Genomic DNA, 14,276 nt, shown 5'->3' with positions numbered 1-14,276 from the left:
TTAACGTTAGTGGCAGTGGGAGGGGAAGGGGTAGAGGGGTAGTCCTAGAATAAATTAGACTGAGATGGTATACAAGGATTTGACAGCCCTCAATTTGTCAGGGATCATGGCTTAGACCAGCACCGTGGAAGAGGATTCATGTAGCCGACCCCACCTAGTGGAACTTGAGGCTTGATGGTTTTTGTTGTATTCATACACCATGACATACTGTTCTTCCATTTCACTAAAATAAAACATTGTGACATCATTGTGCACTATTTTTATCATTCTTACTCCTAATTTCATTTAATGTCTCTCTTATCTCCTCATTGCCCCTTGTGCTATCAGTTTCCATCTGAGAAATGGAAAATTTGTTTGTTTTCTTTGGTTTGCTTTTCATTTTTCAGACCAAGTGGTTCATCTAAAATGGAGTGCAGAGTTGAATGTTTATAAACTGAGATTATATTTTATATTGTCTTCTTGTGTACTTTCTCAAGCTCAATGAACTTTATATTTTTGTTTGTAGATTGAATGGAGTGTCAAAGGAGGTTCTCTAAGAAACATTGAATCTGCTCGTGTATCCATCCCATCTACATTAAAGTATGATGACTCAAAGAAATGGTAAGCATATCTGTTGTGATAATTCTATATTGATGCTATTTAATTTATTGGGGCTTCTTCTACCCCATTAGTTTTTCTTTTATCGACCTTTTATTTTCCCTGTAGTGTTTTTACCCGCTAAATTTTAAGCTATTGATGTGGGAGGGAAGTAGAAAATTTACGATTTATTTTCATTTATTGATTACTTATTAACTTCTTGATTTATGGTATTTGTAATTTTATTTGGTTGGAGCGCAGTGTTATCTCTTTTTCAAGAAATGTCTTTGACAGATTTGCATAGGGACTGGAGAGCTTCTGTTCATCAGCTCTTGTGAATTTCTTGTTTTTTGTTTGTTTATTTTTTATTTATTTTAAAATTTGTTGTTAGTGGAGAATTCTCTCTTTTGTGTATTCTTTCTTTTCTTTCAGTATATTTTTTCACTTATCCAAAAAATATTATTCTCGCTTTATTTGTTTCCTTAATGAATTGTTTTTATGATAAAAGAAGATGTATTAAGAAAGGAAAAGCAAGTACAACCTAAAAGAGGACATGGAAAGAAAAAGACAAAAACAAATAACCTAATTAAAAGTCTAGATAAAACAACTTCTCTTTAAGCCCTTTTCATTGTAATAACATTGCAGAATTGATTTAGTAATTCCACCGACCCTACTTCATCTTCCTTCTGCTTCCATCCAAGCGAACCATGTTACCTCCAGGATCAGACAGACACAAGCCCATCTTATCTATCAATTATTTAGCTTCTAAGTCTTCCCATTTAAGCCCTCCTTAGGACTGAGCAAAGTTCCAGCATTTTACTCATTCCATTATCCTTAAACATAGAAACACTCTCCAAACCTTCCATTGGAGATGGTGGCAGATATGACTTGTCCTCGAGCAAATCAGATGAATCAGAAGCATTTCCATGTTTTTCCCAAAACTCATCAGAAGGTAAATCACCATCTTGATCAAACTGACTAGTGGCATCACTATCATTATCAAATGAATCACCCTATTTTTTCTTCTCCTTATCTTTGCTAACTCTGTCATCTGTAACCCCCTTCTGACAACTCAGTGATTACACAATACAGAAACTTCCTTTAGTATTTCTTAAATATATATATATATATTTTAAATTCCTGCACCTGCCTGCACTGCCACCCAACAATACTTTCCATACATCCTTCCCTTTCCTGTAACCACATACCCTGTATCATCACCTTACTAATATCCACATACTCTCCATAGACCCACCCCCCTCCAACAAAAAAAAGAAAAAAAGAAAAAGAAAAACCACCATTCCTTAGTCGATTCTTATGCTTACTCTCTTATCATGACAGCAGCCCTCTCGCACTAAGGACACTGAAGCATCAAGCAAACTTGCATATTCACCAGAGTTGCTGCTTTCTTGTGCTGAAATCTGCCCTTCAAAATTCACCTCATAGACAACCCTTCTCTGTGAAGAGGATGTAATCAGCTTCTCCTTTCCCTACTGTGAAACTATCCCTATGGAACTGCAAGAGCGTTGCTTCCGATCTGTATGCATAATCCATGTGCTGTACCCTCATTAACATTACTGTACTATGATGGGCCTCGCCCATATTTGCTTCAGCATTTACTCTGTACATTTAGCCTCATGATTTCCCGTATGAGTTGAACCTTTGGCTTGCTCTTATTCAAAAAATTAGGCCTGAAATGGAGTTAGCTATTTTATGCAGTAAATGACCCAAATCTAACACAATTGCGAAGGACCCATGTGCAGACAAATCCATCGTCCATCCCTGACTTATCTTTGTTCAAAACCCCAGCTGCCTCTGCTTTATCTTTATTGCCTTCCTCTGCAAAACCTCTTCATTTCTCACCTTCTTTTCCACCGGTTTATGCTTTGGCACTTCACCACATTTTGAGGAAAGATGTTCATTTGATCAACAACTTCTGTCTGCTACCTATGTACTCACCGCAATGCAGAGTCAGTGCCCCTCACCATTTGAGGAGCTTCCTTCCCTATTACTTCCACCATTAATTGACATTCTTTTGCAAAATTCCTCCATCCACCACCAGTTGAGTACCTCCTCGAATAAATACAGAGAAACTCTCAGTTCTGTCTAAACCCAAATTCCAAAAGCTTAGGATTCATCAACCCAGTTGTGATCCAATAATTGACACTCCCAACTCTTGTTTACAAAAAACCTTTCCCAATTGCCTTAACACTGAAGAAATCCATCTGCAATCTATTTTAATGCCTCTAACCCTAAACCAGCAGTAGTGTATTGGGCTTCTCCCTAGAAAAAAACCAAAAAAATTACAGTTTCCTGCTTTCTCTAGTCATAGATCAAAGTATTTCCCTTTGATCTGGACTGTTTGCCATAGACTTCCTTATGCTATGGTGATCGTTTTCCCTGGCCAAGCAATAATGAGAAAGAAGCAAGAGCCTTGAGAGTGGAATGGTGGGAGAGAGAGTGCGCATCCATTGATTGTGGATAGTATTAATGTTGCCTTAATTAATATACAGGAAAAGCTTTTACAGAAGCTTCTTTATATTTGTTTCAGAGCCTGAGACTGCTTGCATTATTTAGAATTGAGAAATTCACATTCATTCAATTTTCTCTTTTATTTTCCTTTTTAATCTATTTTATTTTCTATAACTTGCCCTTTATTTTCTGTTGTTTTCTTTCTTCCAAAGATCCTGTGTCATTTATGTTTTTGGATCATTTTGGATTTATTCGGACACAATTTGTTTTTGTTATTGTGATGCAGTTATGTTCATCGAGCACGCCTGGAAGAAACAGAGCAATATTGGCGGGGATGGTATGCTCAAGTTGTTCCTCACTTATCTTTAGCATGTTCATTTTGGAAATCGCCACTGAATTTCTCAGTTTATGCCTGGGAGAAAAGGAAAAGACAGAAATCAAATATAACATTTACATATTTGTGTGTAGCTGTTTCAGTTACAACCAACACATAAAACATGCATATCTTGGCTGGATTTTACAAGTGCATCAGCTTCACTAAAATAGATGCATCTATTATTTTAATTGGTAGAAAAGGATTCATGTAGCCGACCTCACCTAGTGGGACTTAAGGCTTGGTTTTTTGTCATTATTTTGTTGTTAAAATCTGAAAGAAGAAATGAGGGTGGGGAAATTTACCTATCAGGTCATGTCCAGTTGTAGTTCTTTGGAGTTTATGCTCAAGTCTCAAAACCCCATGTAATGGAATTTACTGATGCTACTTGTTTCTTTTCATGTACTGTTTACAAATACACTAGAATGTTAAGCTTTTGCAGTATAGTGTTTTCTTCTTGTTACGGATTCTGGTCAGCAATATGAAAATTTTTGACAACTTATTGGTCTATGTATGTGCATGTGTAATGTGGCTTTTGCTAGGTTACTTATTGTAATTTTCATTTTGAATGTACAAAACAGGATAATATTAAATCCTTCAAAAGAAAAGAAAAACTATGAAAGAAACAGAACATTTAACACAAGGGAGCAAACCAATCATGCTGAACATTTTCAAAACACATTCCCTTGAAACAACCAGTGGTCACGGCCAATAAAAGAAGCCAAATTTTGAATCTTATCCCAAACGAAAAACCAAGAAGTTTTCTTCCCCATAAAAATGCAATTGTTCCTTTCTATCCAAATACCCCACAACACAGCATAGAACCACATCTCCACAGGGCAGATCTGTCTTTGTTCTGGAAAATAAATAGCCAGCAAGTCCTCCACCAACTTCAAACAAACCCACCCAACTTTCCTAATAAAACCAAAATGCTTGTTTCATATCCTCTAAGGGAAAGAACAATGCATAAACAAATGAGAGGCAGATTGAGAACTATCAAAGAAAAGCTCGCAGAGCCGCGGGAGATAATGCCTTAGAAGGCCTCCTACTCTGCCACAGATTAGTGTTAATTCTATTAGTAACTACCAATCAATTAAAATCCTTAATTAACTTTGGCCTTCCAAATTCTATGGTAGAATGAAAAAGACATGTTCTCTTGGATAAAAAGCTCATAGAAAGAATAGCAAGAAAAGTCTCCTGAAGAATCCAGCATCCACTTCCTCACAAGTCACATCTTCCTTATTTTAAGGAGATCAACCTAGGAAACACCAACACTTCTGGAAGCCTGAAGTTTTTTTATGCCTGACATGTTTCGGAAGCCAACACCTGGTGACCTGCCGGACACTCAACACATATCCGTCACTTGTCAGAAATTAATTAATTTTTCATTTTTGGACACGGCTGAGACACTTCTTTCACCGAAACAAGTAAAGAGGTTCTTTGACATTGGAGTCATTAGACTTGGGAGCCCTAGTGCCACTGCCAGCCTTGTAGAGCACTATCGGACCTCCTAGCTCCCAGCATCCCCCCTCCCCCCACCACCAAAAAAAAAATCCATTGCCAGTTTGCTACTCTATGTTAATCTCTTGTAAAAATCAAAATAATTCTTAATGAGCCATGGCCATTACCCACCATCAGTCATGCCCTTGGGTTGTTCTTTTGTTGTTGGACCAAAATTTTATTATATAAATGTACTTGATGATTGTAAAAGTGTAATTTGTAAAATTTATAATTGATAATTTTGCACAGCTAATTTTATTTATTTTAAAATTTAGATCAAAATTACTAGAAAAATTTTCATCTAAAAGGAAAAACATGCCTAAATATATATTTTTATATTAATAAGTCAACTCATCCTTGTTGTGTCGTATCCTCATTTTTCAAAATTGTAGTTACAATGTGTCAACTATCGTGTTGTATTCGTGTCTAGTGTTGGTATGAGTGCTTCCTAGATAGCAACCCTCCAATCTCAACAAAGACACAAGCTCCTCCACCTCTCTTTAGTTCATAGATGTATGGAAAATGGAAATTACACTAAAATTATTCTCATTAGAAAGAAGAAAAGAATTGACAATCCCATTATGTAACGATGAAGGATGATAAAAACGAGGAAATGATGCGAAAAAAGCCTAGTCCCCCACCCAAGAGTCTTCACAGAAATGAATGCGCGTCCCTTACCCACTTGAAATTCGATTTTAGGAGTAAAACGTGGATATATTTGTGTTATACTTCTTTAGGTACTCTCAGAAGATCTAAAACCAGCATTAGTATGCCACCCATTTTCTTTTGAGTCAAATTTACTTTTAATTACTTTATGCCAAAGTTAGTTGTCGTCTAAAGGAAACCTCCATGACCATTTACTCATCAAGGCAATGTTTTTAGACACCAATTTCCCAAGACCCAACCCCCTTCCTTTTTTGACCTATTCACCTCCCAAGTAACCAAATGATCTTTCATCTCCCCAAACCCAAACTAAAGAAAATCTTATGATTCTCTTAATAGCCTAGGCTTCTAGCCACCCAAATAAGAACTATTGAAGTGTTTGGTGAACTGAAAGACCTAAACACAATGAAAGGTCTCACCCTCTGTTTATAAAATATATCATGTACATAACAATGACCACAATACCCTCACTATCTCATGCCTACTAACATAGCAATAACACATGCTAATTGACCAAACTAACTAGCAACATTCCCCCTTAAGCTGGAGCATAGATATCATAAGTTTTTAGCTTGTTACAAATGAATTTAACACAAGAACCCCCAAAGCTTTTGTGAATAAATTTGCAAATTGCAATTCAAACTTTACATGACTGGTTGTAATGTACTTCTATGCAAGTTTTTATTGAACAAAGTGACAATCAACTTCAATATGCTTTGTGTGCTTCTAGAAAATTGGGTTGGAGGCAATATTACTAGCAACTTGATTATCACACATTAGCTCCATAGATTGAGAATGTGGAAAACCAAGTTCTTTTCACATGCAGTGTGAGCCATAGTGCAGTACTTTGACTCAACACTTGACTTGGCCAATTTAATACTCTTCTGGGATACTCAGTTACCACCAACAAAAGTACAATACCAAGTTGTGGATCGTTTGTCTAAAGGTGACCCAACCCAATATGCATTTTCATGTCCTTGAAAATATAAGTGCGATCCTAAACTTGATGTAAGAGACCTTTCCAGGTGCATCTTTGAGGTATCTTAAGATGCAAATTACAACATTCTAGTGACTAATTCTCGGAGAATCTAGACTCACAAAACTTGTTGTGGAAGATATATTTGGTCGAGTAACTATAAGATAGTTCAACTTTTTATTGAGTCTCTAATATAGTCTAGGGTTGACAAAAAAAATCACCCATATCTAGAGCTAACTTATCGTTAGGTTCCATGTGTGTATCGACTAATTTGAATCCAGTAGTCCAATCTCATCCAAGAGGTCATGAACATACTTCCTCTATAAAAAGATTCCTATATGATACCTAGATGCTTCTATACCGAAGAAGTGTTTCAATGATCCTAAGTTTGTGATTTGAAATGTAGTTCATAAAAAATATATTTTACACATTGGATAACTTGATCATCATCACTAGTAATTAAAAAATCATCCACGTACATGACAAGCAAAATCGTACTTGATATGGTGTGATGATAAAATATAGAATGATCTATTGTGCACCATTGAAGGCCAAACTCAAGGACCACAATACTTAATCGTCCAAACCATGCTGTAGGGGACTAGTTTAGAATATTCAAAGGTTTCTTAAGCTGACACACTAAGCTTGACTCCCTTTGAGCAATAAACCCAATGGTTGCTCCATATAGACCTTCTCTTGAAGATCACAGTGTAGGAGTACATTCTTCACATCCAATTGTTGCATAGGCCAATGAAATGTGGTAACAAACATATGGAGGTAAGTTTAGTGATTGGGGAGAATGTACCCAAATAATCTAAACTGCACACCTAAGTATATCCCTTAGTACAAGACTAGCCTTCAACGGGCCACAAAATTGTTAGGATTGACTGTCACCATATATACCTAGTAGCAACTAATCACAAACCTATCAGGAGGAAGAGCTACCAATTCCCAAGTACCATTATCCTGTAATGCACACATCTCTTCAATCATTGCAGTCCTCCATTCAGCATGCTTAGGTTACAAAAACAAAATTTGGACAGCAACATAAGAAAGTGTATTAAAACAATAATTTAAGGGTGATAAGAAATTGTGACAAATGAAATTAGATATTAGATGATGTTTACAAGTGATAAGAACAGAGGATGTCATTCTATTGATAAGAGAATAGATAGTTTGCACAGAAGCACTCCAAAATACTTTAACAACATTCATATGGTAAATAAAGGTACAAGTAATTTCAAAGATACGACTATTTTTCCTGTCTACACCTCCATTTGTCATGGCGTTTGGGCACGCGATGATTGGTGGACAATGCTAGATGTAGTCATATAGGTAGTGAATATGGTACTAAAGTACTCCTTAGCATTATCACTATATTCACAGAAAAGAAGATATCTTTGCTTATGCTTTGAGATATGATTTAGTACTTGGCTTCTTTTTGGGCTTTTGCAGTTGGCTATTTAAAAAATTGTCTTCTTCAAACTTATAGTGTGACCAGAGAGTAGTGTTGTTTTGACAATTTTTTATTTTCAAAGGAGGCTTTCTTATGCTCCTTTTTTGTACTTTCTCTTCTCTTTAATAAAATTTCTTCTTTTTCTTTTAAAAAATTAACTCTTATTTGACCACAGTGAAATGTACTCAATCAAGAAGTGATACATTTTATTTTTTTATCTAATATCAAGATTCTTTCAAAACTTGAGGAAACTTCTCTCAAATTCTATAGACCATTTTATTTCGTGCTTAACAAATTTTGTGCATGATCTTTTATAGAAGGATAGGGGTAATTCCAGTATTATGAAAAGGGGAAAGTTACTTTTGTAAGTATAATTTATGAGTGAAGTAACATTTGTTTAACTTCTGCTTTTTACTTCCATAGAATTCAATATCTTCAAGATGTTAAAATCTTAACCACTTATCTTATTAATGTTGGTTGTTATGTTTTGTATCTAAATAAGCTTTAGGAGAATGTTGTTCTTGCCATCAACCTATGCTTGCAGTTCAATCAAACTACTACGAAATGGCTGTTTTGTAATTGATATGAGGCTTCTAGTTACTGTTAATGGTTATTTAGTCAGTCATTTAGCATTATTATTATGTGTTAGAGCTTGGTTAGTAATAAATGTGAGTTAGTAAGGGTATAATGGTCATTCCAATTGTACTTGACATATATTATAAATAGAGGGAGAGACCTATTATTCTATACTTGCAGTTCAATCAAACTGCTATGAAGTGGCTGTTTTGTAATTGATATGAGGCTTCTAGTTACTGTTAATTGTTATTTAGTCATTTAGCATTATTATTATGTGTTAGAGTTTGGTTAGTAATAAGTGTGAGTTTGTAAGGGTATTATGGTCATTCCTATTGTACTTGACATATATTATAAATAGAGGGAGAGACCTATTATTAAGTTTATGTCTTCCATTTTACCTAATTATTCAACATGGTATTAGAGCATGATTCTGAAACCTAAACCCTAATTGTTACCACCACCATAAATAACCGAAGCCTAAAACCCAAAATCCGCTGCATGTCTACCATAATAGAAGAATTTACAGCAATACTATAGCCCTAGAACACAACCAGCAGCAGCAGAGAGTCAGACCAGTTTCTGATTTATTTGTGACTTTGTGCATGGTGGGTCACCTTGTTTGTGGTTGCTCCGATTGTTCCAGAAATTAATTTTATGATCATTGGTCCGAGTTTGTGAATGTTGGGATGGAGTTTGCAAATCCCAAAAGTATGATTCCTTCGTTGCTCATTTGTCTGAGTGAACCGCGTATTGTGACTATGTCAGAGGAGGAGTATTCAAGGTTTCTACAGTATCAATCATCTCCAAGCATCTTATCACATTGCATCTTTTGTCTAGAAAGGTAATCCTATAGTCTGTATGTCATCTGATATCCTTCCCATTAGTCCTTGGGTTATTGATTTTGCTGCCATTGACCATATAACAGGTGCAACCAACTTCTTTTCTGATCTCCAGTATCCTAAAAATCTACCTCAAGTTACTTTTGCTGATGGGTCCACTATTGTTGTTAAGGGGATAGGAACAGTAAATCCCTCTCCTTTTTATCTCTATTTCTTCTGCTTTATACATTCCCAAATCTCCTTTCAATCTCATGTCAGTTAGTAAGCTTACAAAGTCACTACATTGTTTTGTCACATTCTTTCTTGATTCCATGGTTATTCAGGATCTAAACACGAGAAAGATAATTGGCACAAGATGTGAGGCTCGTGGAGTTTACTACTTTGAGTTGCCTTCTCCACTCACTTCCTGCATAGTCACAGCTGCACCATTTCAAATCCATTGTCGCCTTGGCCATTTGTCCTTGGACAAGTTGAAATAGCTAGTTCCTACATTGAGTTATGTGTCTAATTTTTAGTGTGTCTTGTCAATTGGGCAAGCATCATCGTGTTCCCTTTGCTTCCTGAGTTGACAAATGGTGGTTAGTCCTTTCATGCTAGTCCATTCTCATATTTGAGGTCCTAGTCATGTCACATTTGGGGTTTAGGTACTTTGGTACATTTGTTGATGACTACTCTAAGATGACTTGGTTATATTTAATGAAAGATCGTTTTCAGTTGTTTGATGTCTTTTATGTCTTCTGTTCCCAAATAAAGACTCAATTTGATATGCGAGTTAGGATACTTCATAGTGATAATGCTAAGGAGTACTTCAATACCCGATTCAGTACTTATATGACTAACTCTGGTATGATCTATTAGTCTTCTTGTGCTCACACTCCACAAAAAATGGAGTTGCAGAGCAGAAAAATAGACATATTCTTGAAGTCACTTATACTCTATTGCCTCAAATGAATGTTCCCAAAATTTGTTGGAGTGATGTTGTCCTCATAGCTTGCTCCCTTATCAATAAAATGCCATTCTCTGTCCTTGGTGGTAAAATCCCATATTCAGTTATCCTTCCTAAGTCTCCTTTGTTGACCCTTCCTCCTCGTATAATTGGTTGTGTCCTTTGTCCATCAGTTAACTCCAAGAATGGATAAGTTGGATCCTCGTGCTATCAAATGTATTTTTCTAGGCTATTCCTATACTCAAAAAGGATATCGATGTTAATAGTCCTACTTTACATCGATTCTTTGTCTCTGCCGATGTCACCTTCTTTGAGTCTACATCATACTACTTTGATTCCTTGGTTTTGTTGACCTTGATGAGTCTCTTCCTCTGCCGTACCTTCTAGATCCAAATCTAGTATTTGTGCCCAATCTTCCTATATATTCATCTAGTTTGAGTCCTTCTCGTCACTTGGATCGTCCTAATTTGCAGGCATACACATGACAACTGAACGAGGAAGTGCCTTCTTCAGCTTCTACTGCTGTGCCTCTAGTTCCCTCATTGGATGATCTTATTTCCCATGATGTTGATGCTCCTATAGCTGTTTGAAAAGGTAAATGCACTTGTTCCTAGCATCCGATCTCTAATTTTGTTTGTTAATTTCTTGTCACTCTTTTGTAACTGTTTTGTTAGTACTCTGTCTTCTGTATTCTAGGTAGAGGGCAATAGTGGTTGAAGAGATGCGTGCACTACATGATAATGATACTTAGGATTTGGTACCTCTTCCTCTTGATGAGTCAGTGGTTGGTTGCAATGTGAAAGTCAATCCTGATGGCTATGTGGCTCATCTGAAGGACCGACTTGTTTCTAAGGGGTATATTCATGTGTATGGTTTGGATTATTCAGACACATTCTTTCCTACATAGTGATCTTCATGAGGAGGTGTATATGGAGCAACCACTTGGGTTTGTTACTCTGGGGGAGTCAGGCTCAGTATGTCAACTGAAGAAATCATTGTATTGATCAATGTTTTAAAAGGCGAAGGAGTAAGGTGAGGCGAGGCGTAAGCCTTAAGGCATTGAGGCGTAAGCATTTTGGGGCTATATTTTTTTAAATAATTAATAAATAAAATTAATTTATATATAGTAGAAAAATGAGAAAAATTTTAGAATAATGGAGAAAAAAAACATAATTTCTAAATATCATATAGCCCAAAACATTACAAATGGTTGCCATTAAATTTTAAATTTAAAAATTAAAAAGCTTAAGGGCCTTTTAAAACATTGGTTTTTACTGTAAAAAGAGCCCAATTTCTTTACATTAAGCCCAAAATCTTGAAATCTAGGGCAAAATAGCTTCCAGTAGTTCTCTTCGGCAGCTTCAATGTTCAATTCTTCGATCAGCAGCAAGTCAACAACCAACGAACCCTTCAAGCACTCTCGTCTCCCTCTGGCTCTCTACTACTCTAGTCGAGAAAGGAGAAGAAGCTTCGTCGAGAGAGGAATTGTCATTGGAGAAATCGTCGAGAGAGGAGAAGACATCGCTGGAGGAATCATTGAGAGAGAAGAAGCTTCATCGAGAGAGGGAGGAAAGGGGTTTTAGGCTTTATTTTTAGAGTTTTGGGTACTTATTTTATTTTTTTTATTTATGTTTTAAGTCAGGCAGCCTGAAATGCGTACGCCTTCCAATTTGAGGTGTAAAAGGCGAGCGTTTCCCTGCTGAGGCATACACCTTCTCCCCTGAGGCGTATGCCTTTTAGGATTTTTGCCTTTCCAATTAGACCTTAGGGCGTTTTAAGCCCAAAATGCCTCAAGGCGCACCTTACGAATGCCTTTTAAAACATTTTATTGATTAAAACAATCTCCAAGAGCATGGTTTGGTCTTTTTAGTGTTGTAGTACTTGAGTTTGGCCTCCATCGATGTGCATTTGATCACTTTGTATTTTATCGTCATACTCCATCTGACAGGATTTTGCTTATTGGGTATGTCGATGACACTGTGATCACTAGTGATGATGATCAAGGCATCCAAAACCCAAAGCTTTTCCTACAAAGTAAGTTTTAGACCAAGGATTTGGGACCATTGAAGTACTTCTTGGGTATAGAAGTATCGAGATCTTGTACGGGAATTGTCTTGTCACAGAGAAAGTATATTCTTGATCTTTTAAATGAGACGAGGCTGTTAGGATCTAAACCTATTGATACACCCATGGATTCCAATAGTAAGTTAGTGCTAGATATGGGTGATTTGTTGCCTAACTTAGGTCGGTATCAGAGACTTGTGGGAAAGTTGAATTATCTCACAGTCACTCTACCAGATATATCCATTGCAACTAGTATTGTGAGTTTGCAACCAGTATTGTGAGTCAGTTTATCGATTCCCCGAGAACAAATCACTGAGATGCAGTAATTCACATTTTGAGATATCTCAAAGGTGCACTAGGGAGAGGTCTCTTATATTAGGATCAAGGTCACACTTATATTTAGGGATATATAGATGCAGATTGGGCCGGGTCGCCTTCTGAGCGAAGATTCACAACCGGGTATTATATCTTTGTCGGCAATAATTTGGTGTTTTGGGAAAGTAAGAACCAAATTGTAGTAGCCAGGTCAAGTGCTGAGTTAGAGTACAGGGACTTGTACAGATGCTCATTACAACCATTCATGTGAAGTTTGAGTTTCAGCTTGTTGATTTATTCACTAATGCCTTGGGAGGTGCTTGTGTGAAATTCATTTGTAACAAGCTAGGAGCATATGATATATATGCTACGGCTTGAGGGGGAGTGTTAATGGTTATTTAGCCATCTAGCATTATTATTATGTGTTAAGAGTTTGGTTAGAAGTAAGTGTGAGTTAATAAGAGTATTATGGTCATTCCTATTGTACTTGGCATATATTAATAGAGGGAGAGACCTACCATTGAGTTTAGGTCTTCCATTTTACCCAATTATTCACCAGTTACAATTAGAAGGAAAAATCAACCTGTGTTTATCATTTTTAAGTAAAAAGATTATAGAAATATCTATCTAAAATTCCAAATATACATACATATAAATATACATGTGTGCATGTGTGTGTACAATATACGTATGTGTGTCAGTGTGTGTGTGTGTGTGTGTATGTATTGGCTCACAGCATTACTGAGATATCAATGTCAGTGGTCAGGAATATTGCACATGAATTTTATGTTATTAAATTTTCTTTATGATTAAGGCTCTTTACTTCCTCAATATAGATCCACCAATCTTTTGTTTTTCTTGCCGAAGACCCGTGGAATGGTGCTTAGTTATTTCAGTTTCATGCTGACATTTTCAGATTTCTGTGCTATTTTTCAAGCAGGCATCTCCGTGTTCAATTCATCAATAATTTAGTTGTTTTCATATATTCCAGGTATGAAGGCCTTTCGGAAATATTTCTGTCATGCACTGTTCCAAAACTCTTATTGTTAGCTGGGACAGACAGGCTGGACAGGTTTTACACATTACAACTTGCCTAAACAATTCTAAGGTTCTTTAATAGAATAGTTGTTAACCGTAATTTCTGTAATAACATTATTGTTTTACTTGAGCAAATAAAAAATCTCAAAACATTTCTGTTTGGTAGCTTCTGAAGGCATCAGCTTCACATTATACATTATCGAATTATTTTTCTGGATGTTAGTTTGATGGCTTCAGCCAAGCATATATCCATGAAGTTAAGATCAAGAAGCAGTAGATCCTCACGTTAGCTAACCCGAGCTCAAGGTCATGCATCGGTTATAAATAAAAGTAAAATGGTAGAAGTGCTGGAAAAGTAATATAATTAACATGTCCTTTAGTTTTTATTTTTTCTGTTGACTGACGTAAATTTCAATTTTTTTTTTTGGTGAGGTGGGTACCTGAACCAAATTGAAGTCAAATTTATGTGGCCTTAGGGGGTC

General features: G+C 36.3%; 1 protein-coding gene across 2 annotated transcripts in view; it reads left to right on the top strand.

The window, feature by feature from the left end:
* LOC131162323 (uncharacterized) overlaps positions 1-14,276 on the top strand; it is a 75,968-nt gene that overhangs the window by 45,645 nt on the left and 16,047 nt on the right. For both annotated transcript variants that reach the window (XM_058118669.1, XM_058118670.1), the window contains exons 8-10: positions 506-600; positions 3,335-3,385; positions 13,748-13,828. In XM_058118669.1, the coding sequence (XP_057974652.1) occupies positions 506-600; positions 3,335-3,385; positions 13,748-13,828 (227 nt within the window). The remainder of the gene's footprint in view (positions 1-505; positions 601-3,334; positions 3,386-13,747; positions 13,829-14,276) is intronic.

Source organism: Malania oleifera, chromosome 8, assembly GCF_029873635.1.
Source record: "Malania oleifera isolate guangnan ecotype guangnan chromosome 8, ASM2987363v1, whole genome shotgun sequence".
NCBI classification, from domain to species: domain Eukaryota; kingdom Viridiplantae; phylum Streptophyta; class Magnoliopsida; order Santalales; family Ximeniaceae; genus Malania; species Malania oleifera.
Note: the sequence above shows the minus strand (reverse complement) of the source record. Positions and strands in the feature narration are given on the sequence as shown.